General features: G+C 36.6%; 1 protein-coding gene across 1 annotated transcript in view; it reads right to left on the reverse strand.

The window, feature by feature from the left end:
• LOC134852036 (protein MCM10 homolog) overlaps positions 1–20,681 on the reverse strand; it is a 65,887-nt gene that overhangs the window by 7,193 nt on the left and 38,013 nt on the right. Inside the window, exons 2-6 of the mRNA XM_063868315.1 lie at positions 10,378–10,923; positions 8,024–8,151; positions 2,289–2,499; positions 1,562–1,788; positions 566–1,244 (exon numbers count right to left, since the gene is read on the reverse strand). Coding sequence (XP_063724385.1) covers positions 566–1,244; positions 1,562–1,788; positions 2,289–2,499; positions 8,024–8,151; positions 10,378–10,898 — 1,766 coding nt within the window. The 5' untranslated portion in view covers positions 10,899–10,923. The remainder of the gene's footprint in view (positions 1–565; positions 1,245–1,561; positions 1,789–2,288; positions 2,500–8,023; positions 8,152–10,377; positions 10,924–20,681) is intronic.

A 20,681-nucleotide genomic window follows, 5' to 3' on the forward strand; every position in this document is an offset into this window, starting at 1 on the left:
TTTCCCTTAATACATTTGATTTGATATTTCAAACAAGACTGATCGTATCAGTGCGAAGCCCTGGATGTTCCGACTGCCTTTTAAGGTTTATGGAGCAGTAATAACATGAAAAAATTAAATGTAATAAAATAAAATGACTTTTTTTAAATTTGAGATTTTTTAAGGAAAATCATCCCCCCACACGCCATATAAAGTACAAAAAGATAGAGTTGGCTCCTAGTAACAAATCAATTATGGCAAATATGCTTCCTTCAACTAATTTAGAACGATTTCTCAGACGGATCAATACTCCATTACCCCGAGCATAAATATTCCGTTACTTTCGTCACGAAAGTCGAAATAAAAATACGGAATATTTACTGTGTTCAGATTAGCTCTAGCTAACACTTTCTCTCAGGTATAAGGACAAGCTATGATTATGAAGCAATAGATATTGATCATAATTGGCTCAGAGTTTATTCGAATATCCTGCTTAGTAATTGAGACAACATAGCTACCGTGTGACAAAAACAAACACGAAAACTAAGGTCAATCCCGGAGATTAAAAGTAAATTTATCAGCCTACCTTTCAATCAAATTCTCTTTTTCAGACCGACTATTGCTGGTTTTCTGCTTTTTGCTCTTCGGCATCATGCACTCTTCCAAACTGCTAACGCGACCATTGTCTTCACAATTCAATTTCTGTTCATCACTTTGCATCCGATTGGCATTCACTAGCTTCATTATTTCCTCTTTTCTTCTGCTAGTCGACGCCGAATGACTCGAAAGCGGCGATGACACTTTAGCCACTGCTTTCATCCTTTTCAACTCACTCAAAGTCAACACTTTCGATACTTTTTTCACAGAATCACTAGGAGTGTGCAAAACATCGTTTCTTGGCCTCGCTGATAAGTTTTTGTTGTTGGATGCCGACTGACCTCCCAAATCAATTACAATGTCTTTGACCTTGGGGGGTTCCGATTGGCTCTTGACTTTAACCTTGTGCTGGTTGATCAGATCTCTGGCTGAAACAGATTCAGGAGCAGGCCGCTTTTTGACAGACCAAGGGGCTATTGCACTTTCAGTATCTCCTTCCACTTGACTGCGTTTCAAATTCAAAGCACCGAGCGTGGGTCTTTTCAGAAGATCTTCGAAAGATACGCTTGGGCCTTCGGGGTTTAATAAATTTGAATTCTCTTGACTTATATCTAGATCTCTTGCTGCAGTCTGGATACCGCTCGCCACTGAGCCAGATGACCTTTGACCTATTATAAAACAATTGCAGTCAATTTCAAGGATGGCATTGGGTTTTCTAAATTAAGTATATTTCATAACACAGATTACCTAATTAAATTCTTTAAATTTGAAAAAAAAAAGCTTAAAACAAAAAATACAAACCAAGAAAAAAAATTTAAAGCATATCGCTGAGAATCTTAATAAAGACTAAAACGGTTGTAAAACTATACCACACTCTAGTTAGTCTAATATCCTAAGTAACTCCTAAATTGCCAGAAAAAACTTTGAACTCAATAAAAAAAAACACACCACCCCCACCCCCCTCGCCAAGCCAACAAGCTCCTACCTGGATTTTGATTGACTGACACAGTATAGGGGGACATAGTGGCTCTGGTTTTGGTTGATCTGCTATTGATGTTCTGGTGGGGATTGTTCTCGTAGAGGCGCTGTTTGCCATTGTAGATGAGGAACTTGTTCTGGTTGCTCTCTATCATCTTCGCCCTCCTCTCTCGCTCCTTCTGGGGCTCAACTGGAACTGCAGCCTGAAGTTGACTTCTTCTCGACTTCGACTGTCTGGGAACAAACTCATGATTTCATTCAATCACCCAGTTCAAAATCACGATCTTTTCTATATCAAACTCAAATTAAGACCGGCCGCAACAAAAATACGTTTACAATGCAAGTATCACAGAATGTTCAAACAATTATTATTCAAGTAATATGCTAGAACAAGTTTAAAAATACTAAAACAACCTAAAACTGGCAGTAGAATTAACTGACGACCAAGTCTAATACTCTCATCAGATATTATGTGATATTGTCTGAAAAGTCGTGTACACCATTTGATCTCGACACTTCAACATTTTTGAAATTAAAGAATCTGAATCAAGACAGATAGTGCTTCAATGTGGTACCACACTTCACCCTCTATGTACTTTCTCAAGGGTTGGAAAAATTGGCTGGAAAAAACCACAATAGGCTCCACCATAGTTTCATCCATTTACTTCGTCTGAACACCAGAGGATGTTAAAAGTTCCGAAAATTGTGTCAACTATTGAGCTGACAGGACTGACCTGTATGCCTTGGTGATATGGAACTCGCAGAAGTCTCCCATCTTCCTGTTGATTGGCATCTGACACCTCTGGCCCGTTTTCTGAGTGGTGGCTTGGCATATGCCATACTCCAGACACCTTCCCAACACCAGGATACATCTGGGGTCACTAACACTTAGAACTGGTTCATCTTCGAGCTTCACATTCGGATTCAATACACCAACGACTACTCCTGTAAATGAATTAATGGACGAGTGATTAATGGACAAGTGACATCCAATTATCTAAATTGACCAAATTAAGATTTGCCACCGCACTTCATCATATGTGGGAACTCGATAATTAGCGTGAGTCTACAATACTAAAGTAGCGCGCAATTAGCCATTCAATCATCTTAGTGTGGACTTTCGGAGGCAGGACAATCTACTAGTCTCCACACTGACACCACCCAATAAAATTCTACCCTAAGACATTATACCCTACATAGCTATCTAATCAATACAATCTACCCTATACTAATATGCCAAACATAACAATCTTCCTTGTGTCGATTTGTCGCACTAGTGTTGTCTTACAAAAAGCTAATTAGAATCGGAATGATCGCAGCACGTAATAATTCATTCGAGACCTAGTTTTTAGATTTAAATTTAGTCTTTCACTTAAGCAAATTGTTCAAAAACTAAATCGCAGTTTTAGACTCAATTGACAGGTTTTAATTCCCAATTTCAAAATCACTTACAAAAATGAAACGGAAACTAACTCATTGTGTTATTTTTTTTCCGAAAAACCACTATCCAAAATGAGTCAAACTTCTTGGGGTCTATCCCAACATAATCAGGGAGCAATTTTAACTGACGGCCACGAGTTTACCAAGAAACAGGAAACAAAGAATGGAAACATTCAAGGAAGTGCTCAAGGTGGGGGTGCCAACGCAAAACGACAGCAACAACCCGAGAAAAACGTCTTCTTTCCTCTAGAAACGAACACACTAATGAAGTATTTCGTGGTCGTTCAGATGCAAGGCTTCTCGAGTAGAAAACAAAACCAAGCAAAAATTCAGCAAGTACCAGTCAATAGCAGTACTGTAGCGAACTGCTTGCAGTCTGAGTTTGAAAAAAAGCCATTCAGTTAGCTCTGCCTTGTCGGTCGGTGATTAATCCAGGTCTCAGTCAACTGAAGTTAATTGAGAGACCCACAGAGCTTACAATTGTCGGCAGACATTTTGAGATACCGAAGCAACAGGACATTTTTGCGTCTTCGATAGTGGAATTCAAGATCCGGAAAGAGTGCTGATTTTTGGAGATCGCAACAATCTCCAGAATCTGATATCACATCCGACTGTTGTGACAGAACATTCAAAGTTTGCCCCCAATCAGTTCGATTAAATTTACACCGTCCACATTCAACTAGCCGGATTTTACCCCCTGTATTCATGCAGTTGCCAAACAAAAGAGAACATACAAAAGACTACTGAAGGGCTTATCAGCCATCACCAAAAACACCGAACCTCACCCCATTTTCTTCGGTTTTGAACGTGCAGTTCTTAATGACTTCGCTAGTCATAACACCGAAGCTTTGCTTAAAGGGTGTTAATTGCACATATGTCAAGCGTTCAACCGGAAAATAAACGAAGTGGGAATAAAACGACTGTTTGTACCAGCTGCAATGGTTACTGCCGCTTTCAAAATGGTTATTGACGAGATCGAAAAAATATCTGACTTTATCAAGAAAAAACTGAATGAGGTAGCCCCATACTTCTAACGCTGTTCCTCCATCAAAGGCGAACCCATCGAATTTCCAGTTAACCTTTGAAATCATTCCGCAGAAGCAGCTGCTGGTGTACTCAGCATAACAAATGCCGTATAAGTGTGGCGTCTGACCGTTGCTACTCTTCGAAAGAAACCAGCTTTCTGAAGCAAATCAAATCAATTACTGCAAATCAAAACCTCGATACACTGAAAACAGTGGGGGAAACAGCAACCCCGACCGCAAAAAAATACAGGGAATTGAATGAGAAAAAGAGATGAATTTGCAAAAACTTAAAAGAAGATTCTACTTTAGCATATTCATATTCTCTCGCGCAATTAAGTCATTCATTAGTTTGCTTATTTATTAAGTTTTTTTGAAACTTTCAGGAATTCAACTGAATTTCTAGAAAAACACTTTTTGCGGTTCTCGTAGTCGAAGCTGATATTTTAAAGGCGATAGATGCCAATATCAAAGGAAATTGTTTTTTTTTTCACTCGCCCCTGTCCCAAAGTTTCAATTGTTTTAATTATTGGGTAGACTGGCATAAGAATAGGGTAGACTGGCATAGGGATAGGGTAGACTGGCAAATGGTAACTTGGAACATAGGATAAGATAGTATCGGGTAGATTAGCATAGGGCAGGGGTCCAGACGACGCCGCATTCAAGTGGTGGACTCGACATCCTGGCTTGTCGGGCAGATCGAAAAAGGGTAGAATGTCATGGAACCGGACTTTCAACTCTAATTGGACAGACAAAACTATCACAGATAAAATCATCCCAGATAAAAATCAACTCGAGCTAAATCATCCAAAAAAATCCCAAAAAACATCTACAACATAATCTTTCAAACCAAAGCAAAATCTATCGAAGACATTGCAATAAAACAAAAAGCAAAAAAATGGTACAAAAAGATTTAATTGAAAAAGCAAAAATACCTATAGGAAAATTTTTTGCAGATTAAGGCTTGTTTTCCAGACAAAAATGATGTTTCAAGGCCCCTTGAAAGTTTAAGATTTCTGGCAACAATAGTTCAAAATTGACAGATTGTTCATGAGATGCCAGACTGCTCAAATACCTTTTGGTAAATTAAGGATTGTCCAAACTATGAATTTTAATCTTATCATATTAAAACTTAAGTGTAAGAACTTGAGTCGTATAAGGACTTATTAAAACCAATTAGCTGTCTCATTTCAAAATGGAGCGATTTTGTAGTGCGGGATAATTGGCAACGCGTGTAAATTGTAAAACGACCAGTTTAGAAAGACCTGCGGCATGCTTCTATAGTGGAGTGCACACCCGGCTCGGCCCATGCAGATTGAAAGATCAAGTCCCAGAGGGATCAGAATATTGTAAAATTGGTTTGAATAAAAATCACCATGAGCATATGTATTACAACAACACTGCTAGTATAACAGCGTGAGGACCTGAATGTTCCGACTGCACGTTAAGGCTAATAAAAAAACTTTGGTTGAATATTTTACCAATTAATAAAAAATATTTTTCCTTTTTTTTCTCATTTTATTCCCCACATGCAATGTAAAATACAAAATGCAGGTTATGAGTCTCTAATCATTTCAAAGGACTGAATCGCTGGCCTCAATTCAAATTAGAACGCAATTCGCAGCGAACGCATTATATGGCCCGTTAATTATCCCAAATCGACCAAATTAGCAATTTTCAAATACCCGTAACCTTAGGAAAAAAGAACACACGTAGAATATCTTTTTAAATTTGAGCTCAGGACAATAAAATCTTCCAGATGGTATAAGAATCCAGTCAAAACTGCTTAGTTAAAAAATTGAAAAATGACTAAATAGATTAAACAGTTCCAAAGGCGGCACAATTAAAAACTTTCAAAGTAAATCAAAGAATTGACCAGACTGCTCGCATCAGTTTATTGAGCGGTAATAACACAAAAAAAAACTAAATGTAAAAAAATTGAATGAACCAATTTTTTTTTCAAAATTTGAGATTTTTTTTTAAAGAATCGTACACCCCCCCCCCCCCCCCCCTCGATGCCAAGTAAAGTACAAAGTGATAAATTTCGCTCCGAATCAATTATGGCAAATAAGCTTCCTTTAACCAATTTGGAACGATTTCTAAGACGGATTAAATCTCCGTTTATAGCGCAAAATATATTGCGCGTCAACTGTCCCAACTTGGCCAAAATAAAAATCTTTAAACCCGCATAACTTTACAAAAAATCACAGGTGAAATATCTTTTCAAGCTCAGGACAACAGTACTTTTTGAATGAAATTTAAAAATTACGTCAAAATGGCTAGTTAAAAAGTCGAAAATTGTCTGCAGAAAAAACCCACCCAGAACACAAATATTCTGTTGCTGTTTTTACGAAAGTCGGAACAAAAAGTTGCATATGACCAAGGCTTTGATTTTTGCTTTAATCTTTGAATGTCGACCGATTTTGACAGCAATGCGGTTGTATAATTAAGCTGTAAATTCTTAGGATGATTTTGACTAAGCTTTGGAAGATTATGACCGGGATGATTGTAGGCAATTTTCTATCTGGGATTATTGTTCCCGAAAGTTAACGAATGGTAACGAAACATTTGTGCTCGGGGTGAGTTTTTTCTTCAGACAAATTAGGGCAATTAACGCGATATATTTTGCGCTATTAACGCGTAAGCGGAGATTTAATCCGTCTTAGAAATCATTCCAAATTGGTTGAAGGAAACTTAGTTGCCATAATCTTGTTAGTAGGAGCGAAATCTATCACTTTGTACTTCATATGGCGTGTGGGGAGATGATTTTCACAAAAAATCTCGAAATAAAAAATCATCTTATTTTATTTCATTTAATTTAATTATGTTATTACGGGTCCATAGACCTTAAAAGGCTTCGCCTGATACGAGCAGTCTTGTTTTGCGTGGGGATGATCTCGGCTTGACTCAAATTTAAACAACATTCGCTCCCTTCTTTACAATACAGTGAGATTTAAATTATCCGGACAAAACTTGAACTTTCAAACGCATTTTTCTCAATTTGGGTTAATTTGATTAACTTTATTCTCCGAAATTCTCAAACAGACATTTAGCCCAAAATGGATCATTTTGGCTTTTTTTAATTAATCAAGAATTACGCTGAAAATACTTTGTTAATTGATGAGAAAATTATATCAAAAGAAGCCCAACCTTAAAGGGTTAAATCTCGAAAAAAAATTGCACAAATTGTTTAAAGTTTGTTTCTAACCAAAGATTATGAGTTTTATATGGTAAAAATCACATTTATTGACTATCAAGCAAAAATATTTTCTTTTGTACAGGTTTATGCATGTCTTATGGTTGACAAATTGCATCGTATTAATTTTTGTGAAACTCTAAGCAACTTTTGTTCTCTTCACTTTTTGTCTAATCTTAACCCAATTTGCTAGAAACGCGTTTGAAATTTCAAATTTGTTCGTTTAGTCCGGTTAATTTAAGTCAGCACTGTACAAGCTGCTCACACATTGACACAGATGAATTATGAATTCAAGTCTGACGTGAGCTCTCAAATATAATGAAAGGTATTTATGAAGTAGCGAACCAAATTTAACGCTCAAACAATAAAAGAAACGTCAGTTGGTGTGCAATTAGCGCAGTATTCCGATCACAGATACATTTGCTGCAAAAAATCTTCAAAAAAGTTCAATAGAAATCTTTAGAGGTTCTCTTTAGAGGGATTGATCGAACAGGTTTCAAAAATAACATCCGAGAGAAGTCGTCCACTGCGTTTCCGGCGTTTTTTTTCAAATTTGGGATACTGCTCGTCCTTGTGCGATGATTAGGTACGGCATCTGATTTTCCGTACATTGAAACCTTTCCTGAAATTTGCTACAAGTTTGCTTACTACACCGCCGTCCTAACATAAAAAAATGTGAACTTTTCCACAAATTTCCCTCGGTCGGAACGTAATAAAAGAGCAGAACATAATTTACAACTGTCTGTCAAGCTCTCGCAAGATCAACAGTGACTAATAAAAACGTTCAAAATTTTTATTCAATCTATCATACCTTCTCCCTCCCTGTAGAGATGCACGTGGTCTCCATGGAACACAGTCAGTCTTAGAGAGCAGTACTGGAGATCAGACACTAGGAAAGTGCACCAGGACCTGCCATTGTTCCCTTGCTTCGGCTGGTACCTAGAAGATAGCAATTCCAAAACATCCTACGTACTAAAATCAACCATGCTAGAAGACCCCATGCCATGAAAAATATCATACGACTTATGAGCAAAGTATATTATCAAAGTGCTATCAGGTTAGCGCTATCTATGAACAACGCAAATATCAGACCAACAAATTTAAAAAATTAAATTTAGGAATTAATATACTGATAGCATGCGTGTAAATAAAAGCTTTAGATTTTGCATTAATTCTGTCATCACTAACTGTGATCTGAGATACTAAGCTAGTGGAATTTTTGTCATGTAACCAAATCCTCATACTTCATCAAGAACCATATTACAATCATTGGTCTTATAATTCGCAAGCACAAGTTGCCTAGCTCTTGAAATAATTGAACGCGGAGGCGAAGCCTCAAAAACATTGCTTTACAACATAGCGAATAAAAAAAGAGACGAGAGTCGATTTTTTGAAGCAAGTTTGGAAAAACTACTTAAAAAGTAACATGAAAATTCGAAGAACTACAATTACAAAAACTTCATGTTTGCATTGGATGATCTTGATAAACATCCGTAAAAATTATCAGGAATTTCAAACCGAGCGCCAACTAAAGCGAAAAAGCTCGAGCCGACCCGTTGCGCTGAAAACAAAACTGTTGTCATTAAAAATTAAAAATAAGTCGGCTAAGCCGCTAAATTAGAAGCTACTCACCTTTAATGCAAAAAAAACGAAAAAGAACAAAATGAAATTATTCAAAATCAGACTTAGAGTAAATTTACAAATTACAGAAGTTTCAATTATAGTAAAAACTGTTTAGATCAAAAAAAACCACATTTTGGAATTTTAGCAAAAAAACTTCACCATATAATATAAAGTAGCATTTAAATAAGTAGCAGATAAGTAGCATTTAAAAAAACTGAAAATGAACCGACGAAAACTGGGTCAAAAATTACGAATCCGAAAATTTGAACTCTTTCAAAAAATTTATTTGAAAAACAGACTGACTGCCTGAAACGAACTCCATCTAATTACTAACTAACCTAAATGATGGTAGGTGTATTAACATTCAAATCCTTGAGCAAGTTTACCATTGCTTCTAAATTGACCTAAGTTCACTGGAAAAAAAAGTCTATTGCCATGGTTGCAATACCCAGGGTAACAAACCGAAAAAAAAGACTACTCGAATCAAGGCAACGCCCTGAATGTTCCGACTCCCTTGTTCGTTTCAAAGACGCGTTATATCGCTCTTCACAAATTGACCACTGTAGCAATTTTCGAACCCCACGTTGTAAGGAAAAACGATCGCAATTTTAAAAATATATATATTTTTATTTTGAGCCCAGGACACCAGCATCTTCAGATGGTAGAAAGAATTCTGTACAAAATATGACTAGTTGAAAATTGGGCTCTTTTCCAGTTCCCCCCCCCCCCCCCCCCCCCTTTCAAATTCAAATTTGAAAAGTCTATTTAACGATGTCATAATGCAATGAAATTTGGCGTGGTGAACAAATCGACAATTCTGAACAGATTTGTTCTTCATACTTTACAGCGTAACATTACGCATTTAGCCGTAATAACACGTAAAACAGAGATAAAACTCGGTATTTTGAAAGGGGGGGAACTGGAAAAGAGCCGAAAATTGGCTGGATAAAACACACACCGAGCTCATATTTTCATTCACGTTATTCGCAAGTCGCAGGGGACTGAACAAGTACTGAGACACAATATTTGGTTCGTTAAATGAGACATAAATTTGGTTCGTAACTGTCCTGATATACTCGCAGAGGGGGAGTGACAAGCATGCGTGTCTAATAGTACGCGTTAACTTTCTCAATGAGGTGTTCAGACAAAAAATAAATTAGCCCAAATTTTTGAAATAATTTGATTTGTTGAAGGGATATAAAAGTGCACGTTCGCCTTAAGATATTTGGCGAAGTGCCGACTTTCAGAATTACAATCTCGGGTAAAATCTTGAAGAAGCGATAAAATCTGCTGTATTTTGTTAACATGTGTAAGGCAATTGACGCCTGTTAACACACTTTACAGCGAGCAACTTCCAAAAAGTAGCCATTAGATGGAACCTTTTTAAAAAGTTATAAACGCATGAGCGAGGTCATTTACACCATTCTCGACATCTCACTAAGCTACGGCTAGTTAAACGAACAGAAAATTCTTAAACGAACTGAAAATCTACATCAACTAACGTACCAGAGTTCTGACGGATGTCATAACCAATTAAATTACCTTTTAGATATGACACCAAACACCACATAGTTGATATCGGATAAAGCATGGCTCCTGATTTTGTCCTTGAGTGCACTCAGCCTAATGTTCTGTTTGCCGCTCATCTTCACTTTCAGTTCATCTTGGGGGATTTTTGGGTTTCCAAGAGTGAAATGTGAATGCACGTCGTAATACTTCGGTCCTGAGAACTTATCCGAGAACTGTGAGGAACCTTGGCTCTCCTGCTTACGAATGTTAGCCAGAACCCTTGCTTTTTTCTCCTCCAATTTTTGCTTCGCTAGATCTGGTTTTGAGCTCGCCGGCTGGTCTCTAGGACTGGTCGTAGCTTTGTGCGAAGGCGTATTTTCATTGAGCTCTATCAATGGTTCGTCGTCGGATTCAAAACTTGGAGGCTCATTTTGGTTTTGAGAGAGAGAATTGCTCTCAACAGATTGAATATGATCAGGGTTTTCATCTTCGTAAGACGCAAAAGCACGCATCAGTTCTTCATCTAAGGCATCGTCTTCTTCAAAGGCAGACATGATAGAACCACAAACAAATTAAAAACTGAAAAATATCGTTGAATATTTCAAAATCAAGACAATCTCAGCAACAAAAATGGTATATACAAAAATCGAGCTGCTAGAATTTCCAAAAAAAGTCTCATGTTTTGAATCAAATTGAAAATAACTGTAGATACAATTAACATTTTAAGATTGGAAGATACCAACAAATTTTTCCCAACATGACTAGTATTTTTTAGTCAACCAACCTGGAGGCCTACCCGAGGTTTATTATTTAGACTGACAAGAAGAGCGCATATAACCAACATTCCTTAAGCTATGACTCACTTGCAAAAGATTTCTGGCATGCTAACAAAATCTAAAAGTGCGTTGCTCTTTTCTCATCGGAGAACTAAATTCTTCGTTTAATAAAACCGCTCCACAAATAACTAAGTTATAGCTACAAACTTAGCCAACAGATATTGGAAAAGAGTCAATGAAGGCAACTAAACAGAAAAAAACACTGACAGCGACTTGCAAAGAAAAAGCTCTTTTAAAGCTCTTTGCAGCGGCGGACGCCCCCCTCAGGGATTCGAATCCATACCCCCCCCCCCCCGACCCAAAGGGTCCCCCTCTTTGTACTATTTTGAGAAATCCATATTTGGTGATAGACCCGAAAATTTTTCTAAAAGCGCCTTGGCGCCAATAACTAATTTTGAGGGGGCAGCGCGCGCCGAAAAAGCGCTATTTTTGGTCAAAATTTTGCAAGTGCCTAAAACGGCCTTTTTTGGCCTGTTTTTTTAAAAAAATTTTGACAGCAGCGCAGAAAATTTGACCGAAACAAGTTCTTTTTAATGCTTTGGGAGAGCTCGGAAAATCCATTTGGTCGACCTAAAAAAAAGATCGACAAAATTTCTAACATTTTTTGAAAATCCGCCCCCCCCCCCCCTCAAGAAAATCCTAGATCCGCTCCTGCCTCTTTGGATTTCTAAAACAATTTACGATTGATTTTTTTGATAAAGTAAACCCAATTTGAGAAAACTGGACCAAAAAGTAAATTTTTTATGTCGCTGGGAAATCTGAAAATGAAATTACCCTTTCGAAACTATCAGTCAATCACGTTTTTTGCAAATTTACACTTTTGCTGAAAAAAATCATGAGACCAATACAAGAGTCTGAACTACGTTCAACGACTCTTAAACACTGGAAATGAGACCCGAGGAAATAATTGCCAGTTCCCGAATTAAAAAATTATGCGGTAAAATATTCCAAATTTCCTTGAAAAAGATACCGATTTGAATATTACATTATTATTCGAGCAACGTGTTTACCAATTCAAAAGGATGCTATAACTCTACAATTGGAGAAACACTTGAATCACTTGAAGGAGTTGCAGCTAAAGGTAAGATCACAAGAAAGGTATGTATCAAAGGATTGTCTATTTATAAAATTTCCCAGCGAAACAACGAATTACCTATGAGTTCAAGTTTGTACTTTAAAAAAATTGCGATACAAAATGTCACCTAATATTTTCAAAGCTTGCCACTTTCTTGCGCCCTCGAAAAATATAATTATCCATCGGCCTTTATGGTAAAGTCCTTATATTTTGAGGGAACAAACGAGATCTATAACAAAAAATTGCGGCTTGCCTCTACGAAAACATCTCTTAAAAACAGGGAGGGCCATCACCTTAAAAGAACGTATTGCTCCTGTAGATAAAAAATCAAACAATAAACTGATGAAATTGGCTTAAGAACGAGAAGCCTCAACTGTCACGTGAAAATTATCAATGAAGAAAACGATAAATTTAAATCGATTGTCGTAAGAGAGTTGCTATCAAAATGAACGGGCATCATTTTTCTATGCACTAATCGTGAACTTCAAATCCACCGTAGCTATCGAGCAAAACTTTACTTATTCAAACCTTGGAAGGAACATTCCCCATTATTAAGCAACAGAGGAAACAGAAATTCAACGCTCAGAGTATCCAGTCTGTTCTGAAACGTCTTAAGATATCTCCAGATGAATAAGGCGAACGTATTCTTTCTATTGTTTTCATATCAGCGAAGTTCACTGCAGTCAGTTTTGAGGAAGCAAGCAAAAGCTATAACTGAAAAGATACCTGGACAATTTTGCATGATGTACGGTGTGTTAACAAGAACATGCAACAAATTTCTCTTAGTTGGCTAAACAAGCTGGTGAATTCCTGTAAGTCCCAATGTTCAATGGACCCAAATAAAAAAATTCCCAAAACTGTACTCATTGAATTCTGATTGGTGTGGAATTAAGCTAACTAAAACAGGATGAAATCCAGCAGCAGAAAAGAGACCAATGCGCTAGGAAAATGCAGCGTATTTCCGGGTACGACTCTTTAAGATAACTAACGCCAAATATTCATTGCGTAGCACGCCCACTGGCGACCTTAAATCCAGAGTAGGCTTAAAAGTAATCGTTGTCCAATTGAAAAGATTTGGGATTTACGCGACATCTTTTTTATTTTGAGAATTTGAAACTGATTTTTCATTTTAGGATCTATGAACATGCCCCAACAGACTACTCAGCTTATATAAGAGCAAACAAACATCTTTTTCCGTTCCTTCTTGATATGAAATTTTAAATGGGGAACTCCGTGTAGAAAGAAAGATGGATATTTGAACAATGGATACCTAAAATTTTTGAACATGCAGTCTTTACCATCAACCATCACGCCAATTTAATTTGTTTAATAAAAAGCTTAAAAATGAAACTAATTGTCATTGCGCTCTGAGAAACCTGGAATTTTAAAGCTGAGAATTCAATTGTTTGAAAGCCATAACTTTTTTCTAGAAGAAACTGGGCGTAGCAAATTATAAAAGCAAGCCTCCAGCAAGCTGCTGTGTCAATTTAACCTATGATATCAGATTTGGAAGAATAATTAGAGAAAAGTCCAAAAACCGGTCAACAAATCAAAAAGTTGACATTTCAGAAAATCATAGCTTTTTGTTTTAAAAAATTTGTGCGTAGCCGCTTATGTAAAAGAGCTTCACCGAATCTGTTATTTCGATTGAACCCAAAAACCCAATTTTGGCTGGATAGTTCTCGAGAAATGTCAAAAAGTTATAAAAAAGAATGGTGAAAAAAAATCAAAAATGTGATTTTTCCTGGAGCCAAAAACTTATGTGTTAAAAATTTTTGGGGGCAACCGCGTGTGCAAAGGAGCTTTATACAGTCCATTTTTGGGTGGAACCCAAAATCTCACTTATGGGAGGGTATTTTTCGGTAAAAATCATAACATTTAGAAAAAAAACGCTCGAAAAATTGACGTTTCCGAGGACGATAACGTTTTGTGTGAGAAAATTGTGAAGGGCCGCTAATGTAAGGGAGCTCTCCACTAACCGTTATCTCCGTTGAACCCATAACCTCAAGTTTTGCAGGTAGTTCTCGAAAAAAGTGAAAAAGAACAAAAAAAAAGAAAACAAGGTAAAAAAAATCAAAAAAATGACTATTCCGAAGGACATAGTTTTATGCATAAAAAAGTTTGGTCATAGCTGCTTGTGAAGGAGAACTTTTCAAGTCCGTTCTATTGCTTGAAACCACTGTGTGAGCTTTGGTTGATTATTTCCTGAGAAAATGACAAAAAAAATCGGTCAAATATTCCCCCAAGAGACTATTTCGAAGGCTGTAGACAAAGGGATAAAGCGAAAAGGAATCAGCGGAGTATGCAGGCACACAAGAATGAAGACGGTCTTTCTATCGATATCCCTTTTTGAAAATCGGTAGAAAAACTTTTGAGAAAATAAAACTAAATTTTTTGCGAAAAGTGATAAAATTTTCAAAAGCGTCTCAAAAGAAGTAAGCTAGAAAAAATCAATCTCATACTTTTTTAAAATACCCGTTTTTTATCAAACTGGAACAAGGCAAAGATGCTAATCAAGACCTTTCAAATTCACAAACGCAAATAAAAAAAACTTATGAAGCGGAAACAATTCCGACAATCTTTGAGCATACAGTTAAGCCGAAAAAAAAACTGATTTTGTGAAAAACTTGAAAGTTTCAAGACCCCCTAAAACTGCCCTGAAAACAAGTACAAACCCAGTAATTAAATTTGAATTTTCATGAAACTGAGAAATTCAGCAAAGCAGCATCAGCATCATAAGTGATAGCAGCATTATAAGCGATTCAACTGATTTTGTTAAACTAGTTGTTAACCCGGAAAAAGTCTACATTCCGATTTGATAACGCTTGCTAATCGCAAGCTTAAGCAAAGGATGCATAAAATCTTTGAACGTGCAGTCTTTATGATGATGCCATCACGCCAATTTAACTTGTTTAACAGAAAGTTTAAAGGTGAAAATAATTGTAATTGCGCTCTGTGAAACCTGGCTGACCGATAACGATGATGTTGAGTCATACTTTTCACCAGTCTATTCAAATATTGCCGTAAGAAATGAATCTCAAGAACTGAATTATGAAGCCAGATTGAGTCAGCAAAAACCGAAACAACAATTTTAGCCAGGTAAAAACTGTTGCTAATAAAACACAAAGTCTTAACGTGAATTTTTCTTCTGAGCGATGCGAAAGCCTCTAGACAAACAAATTTCACGCTCGCAATGATCCATTTAAGTTGGTGATTTTAATTTCCATTTTGTGCATGATAGCAAAAACAAAGGGAATACAAAACTATTGAATCATTTGGTTTTTGTATCACTAACAGCGCTAAGACTAGGATAAAAGCTTCAAGCAGAACATCTATTCGCTATTGCATATCCAGACAATGACTCTTGAATCAGCAATCAGCATCATTCCGGACTTCCAATTGAAACATCTTTGTGGATTGCCATCCCAAAACGATTTTAATTGAATCATGGGTTTTCAAAATTTACAAATAATGACAACAATGTCAAATCTTGTTTCGACTTTCGCAATTCTGTAAAGATGTTGAATCAATTGGGGATATGAATAAAAAATTGGCAAAAGTTATGAAGTTTGTGATGATTGCTTTCAGTAATTTTGCGGCTAAGAAAAAGATAAATGTTTTTAAGAAAACGTGGGTTAAAAAACTCATTACAAAAAAACCACCAGCACTACGAAAAACGTACTAAAATTACAAACAAGATAAAGAAAAAGCATGCACGTTTTGCTTCTTCGAAAGATATTTTTATTTTAAGCTCATGCAAATTATTACAGTGAGGCAAAGCTGAGCTTCGCACCACTTGCGATCCAAGAAGTTTAAGAATAAAACAGCATGACGCTGAAGAAGGAGCAAAGAAAACTTATGCAGAGGAGCTTTTCACAACCCTTTCCACCCATTGAAACCAAATTCTCAGATTCGAGAGGGTAGTTTTCGAGAAAAGTAAAAAAAATTTGAAAAAACCGTCAAACAATCAAAAACTTGACTTTTTTGAGGGTCATAACTTTTTGAAGAAAAAAAAACAATTAGATGTAGCCGCTCATCCATGTGAGCTTATCATAATCTGTTCTGCCTATTGGACCCAAAAACTCAGACTTGGGAGGGTACTCTTCCAGAAAACTTAAGATATCCAAAAAAATGGGCCAAAATTCCACCCACATAGTTTTTGGAAGGCTGTAGAAAGAGGGGCAAGGTGAAGAGAGACTAGAGAATTATGCAGCCACACCGGTTAGGGGGCGGACTTTCTATTGGTACCACTTTTTCGAAGCTGAATTGAGTGGTTTTTGAGAAAACAGTTTTTGTGTGAGAAAATTTCTGCAAAGCGCCTGAACAAAATTTAAAAAACCCGACGCCACTAGACCCGCTGCTGGAGGTACCTGTTTGATAATATTTGAATTTCTTGTACTGAAGCGGGATAAGGTCGGTTAGTTAAAAAAATTTAGAATTCACCCAAATTATTAGTTGTTCCTCTATTAAAAAAATGAGTGAAATTTTTTGTAATTTGGAATAATTTTGAATTATTCCTGAAAAACTTTCTGTTCGAACTCGGAGGCGTAGCTCGGAGGCGTGCCTTGGTTAAACCCTTGATATCAGATTGAGTTGTTTTCGAGAGGTCAAAAAGTTTAAAAACGGACAAGAAATCGAAACCTTGACTTCTCCGAGGGTCATAACTTTTTGAGTAGAGCTTTTTAACATTTTCCACTCCTTGAAACCAAAATTTCAGATTCGGGAGGGTAGTTTTCGAGAGAAGTCAAAAAGTTGGAGGGCCATAAATTTTTGAAAAAAAGGCGTAGCCGCTCATCTAGGAGAACTAATCATAACCTGTTCTTTCTATTGGACCCAAAAAAACTCAGGATTTGGGAAGGTAATTTTCGAGAAAATTTAAGAAGTCCAAAAAACTGGCTCAAAATTATCCCCATACACTTTTTTGAAATCTGTAGAAAGAGGGTCAAGGTAAAGAGAGACTACACAATTATGCAAGCACACAGGGTAGTGGGCGAACTTTCCATTGGTACCACTTTTTCGAAATTGGGTTGCGTTGTTTGTGAGAAAACTGTTTTTTTTTTGTGCGAAAAGTTTTAAAAATTGACACCATTAGAGGCCCATCTGAAACTGGAGGTACATTTTTGATAATTTATGAAATTGTTTACAGATGCGGGATGAAGTAGGTTATTTCAAAAATTTAAAAATTGGCTTCTCTCAAATCCTTAGTTGTTGCTCTGTTACAAAATGAGTGAAAATTTTGGTGATTTGGAACTTTCCCAGAAATATTTTTTTTTTGTTCAAACTTTGAGGCGTAGCATCTTGTGCAGTGAGTCTTCTCACAACCTGTTACCTTGATAAAAACCCTTGATATCAGATTGAGTTGTTTTCGAGAAGTCAAAATTATCCAAAAAACGGACAAGAAATCAAAACCTTGACTTTTCCGAGGGTCATACCTGTTTGTGTAGAAAAAATTGGAAATAAATGTTTCAGCAGCGGAGCTTTCCAAAACAAGCTCTACCCACTGGAACTAATTTCTCAGATTAGAGAAGGTAGTTTTGAAGAAAAATTTCAAAAAACGGTCAAAAATTTGAAAACTTGACTTTTACGAGGGTCATAAATTTTTTTGTGTAAAAAATTGGGCTAAACCGTTAATGTAGGGGAGCCTGCCACAGCCCGTTCTACACAATGATACCAATAGCTCAGATTTGGGAGAACAGTTTTCGAGGAAAATCAAAAAGTATCAAAAAACAATTAAAAATTCGAAAGTTGACTTTTCCGAGGGTAATAACTTTATGGTTAAAAAATAGGGGGTAACCGCTTTTGAAGGGAGTTTCTCACAAGCCGTTCTACACAATGAAACCAAAGTTTCAGATTTGGGGTCGTAGATCTCGAGGAAAGTCAAAAAGTTCACAAAAACGTTAGAAAAAAAACGAAAATTTGACTTTTCTGAGTGCCATAACTTTTGGTGTATAAAAAAGTGTGTAGCCGCTAATGCAGGGGAGTTTTCGACAACCTGTTCTATCCATTGAGCCCAAAGTCTCAGATTGAGGCGGCTAGTTTTCTTCGAGGAAGAAAGAAGTTTCACAAACAAGGTAGAAAAAAATGAGAATTTTGACTTTTCCAAGGATCATAACTTTTTGTGTAAAAAAATTTTGGGCAAAACTGCTTATGCGTGGAGCTTTTTAACATTTTCCACCCATTGAAACGAAAATTTCAGATTCGGGAGATAAGTTTTCCAGAGAAGTCAAAAAGTCAGAGGGCCATAAGTTTTTGAAAAAAAAATTAGGCGTAGTCGCTCATACAGGAGAACTAATCATAACCTGTTCTTTCTATTGGACCCAAAAAAACTCAGATTTGGGAAGGTAATTTTCGAGAAAATTTAAGAAGTCCAAAAAATTGGCTCCAAATTACCCCCATACACTTTTTTGAAGTCTGTAGAAAGTGGGTCAAGGTAAAGAGAGACTACAGAATTATGCAAGCACACAGGGCAGTGGGCGAACTTTCCATTGGTACCACTTTTTCGAAATTGGGTGGCGTTGTTTGTGAGAAAACTGTTTTTTTTTGTGCAAGAAGTTCAAAAATTTTGCAAATCGTCTCAAAATTTTTTTAAAAATCGACACCATTAGAGGCCCATCTGAAGCTGGAGGTACATGTTTGATAATTTTTGACTTTATTTACAGATGCGGGATGAAGTAGGTTATTTCAAAAATTTAAGAATTGGCTTCTCTCAAATCCTTAGTTGTTGCTCTGTTACAAAATGAGTGAAAATTTTGGTGATTTGGAACTTTCCCAGAAATATTTTTCTTGTTCAAACTTTGAGGCGTAGCGTCTTGTGCAGTGAGCCTTCTCACAACCTGTTGCCTTGATAAAACCCTTGATATCAGAATGAGTTGTTTTCGAGAAGTCAAAATTATCCAAAAAACGGAAAAGAAATCAAAACCGTGACTTTTCCGAGGGTCATACCTATTTATGTAGAAAAAATTGGAGATAAAGGTTTCAGCAGCGGAGCTTTCCAAAACAAGTTCTACCCATTGGAACTAATTTCTCAGATTAGGGAAGGTAGTTTTGAAGACAAATTTCAAAAAACGGTCAAAAATTTGAAAACTTGACTTTTACGAGGGTCATAAATTTTTGTGTAAAAAGTTGGGCTAAACTGTTAATGTAGGGGAGCCTGCCATAGCCCGTTCTACACAATGATACCAATAGCTCAGATTCGGGAGAACAGTTTTCGAGGAAAGTCAAAAAGTATCAAAAAACAATTAAAAATTCGAAAGTTGACTTTTCCGAGGGTAATAACTTTATGGTTAAAAAATAGGGGGTAACCGCTTTTGAAGGGAGTTTCTCACAAGCCGTTCTACACAATGAAACCAAAGTTTCAGATTTGGGGTCGTAGATCTCGAGGAAAGTCAAAAAGTTTACAAAAACGTTAGAAAAAAAACGAAAATTTGACTTTTCTGAGTGCCATAACTTTTGGTGTATAAAAAAGTGTGTAGCCGCTAATGCAGGGGAGTTTTCGACAACCTGTTCTATCCATTGAGCCCAAAGTCTCAGATTGAGGCGGCTAGTTTTCTTCGAGGAAGAAAGAAGTTTCACAAACAAGGTAGAAAAAAATGAGAATTTTGACTTTTCCAAGGATCATAACTTTTTGTGTAAAAAAATTTTGGGCAAAACTGCTTATGCGTGGAGCTTTTTAACATTTTCCACCCATTGAAACGAAAATTTCAGATTCGGGAGATAAGTTTTCCAGAGAAGTCAAAAAGTCAGAGGGCCATAAGTTTTTGAAAAAAAAATTAGGCGTAGTCGCTCATCCAGGAGAACTAATCATAACCTGTTCTTTCTATTGGACCCAAAAAAATTCAGATTTGGGAAGGTAATTTTCGAGAAAATTTAAGAAGTCCAAAAAATTGGCTCCAAATTACCCCCATACACTTTTTTGAATTCTGTAGAAAGTGAGTCAAGGTACAGAGAGACTACAGAATTATGCAAGCACACAGGGCAGTGGGCGAACTTTCCATTGGTACCACTTTTTCGAAATTGGGTTGCGTTGTTTGTGAGAAAACTGTTTTTTTTTTGTGCAAGAAGTTCAAAAATTTTGCAAATCGTCTCAAAAATTTTTTAAAAATCGACACCATTAGAGGCCCATCTGAAGCTGGAGGTACATGTTTGATAATTTTTGACTTTATTTACAGATGCGGGATGAAGTAGGTTATTTCGAAAATTTAAGAATTGGCTTCTCTTAAATCCTTAGTTGTTGCTCTGTTACAAAATGAGTGAAAAATTTGGTGATTTGGAACTTTCCCACAAATATTTTTCTTGTTCAAACTTTGAGGCGTAGCGTCTTGTGCAGTGAGCCTTCTCACAACCTGTTGCCTTGATAAAACCCTTGATATCAGAATGAGTTGTTTTCGAGAAGTCAAAATTATCCAAAAAACGGAAAAGAAATCAAA

Source organism: Symsagittifera roscoffensis, chromosome 7 (assembly GCF_963678635.1).
Source record: "Symsagittifera roscoffensis chromosome 7, txSymRosc1.1, whole genome shotgun sequence".
Classification (NCBI taxonomy): Eukaryota; Metazoa; Xenacoelomorpha; order Acoela; family Convolutidae; genus Symsagittifera; species Symsagittifera roscoffensis.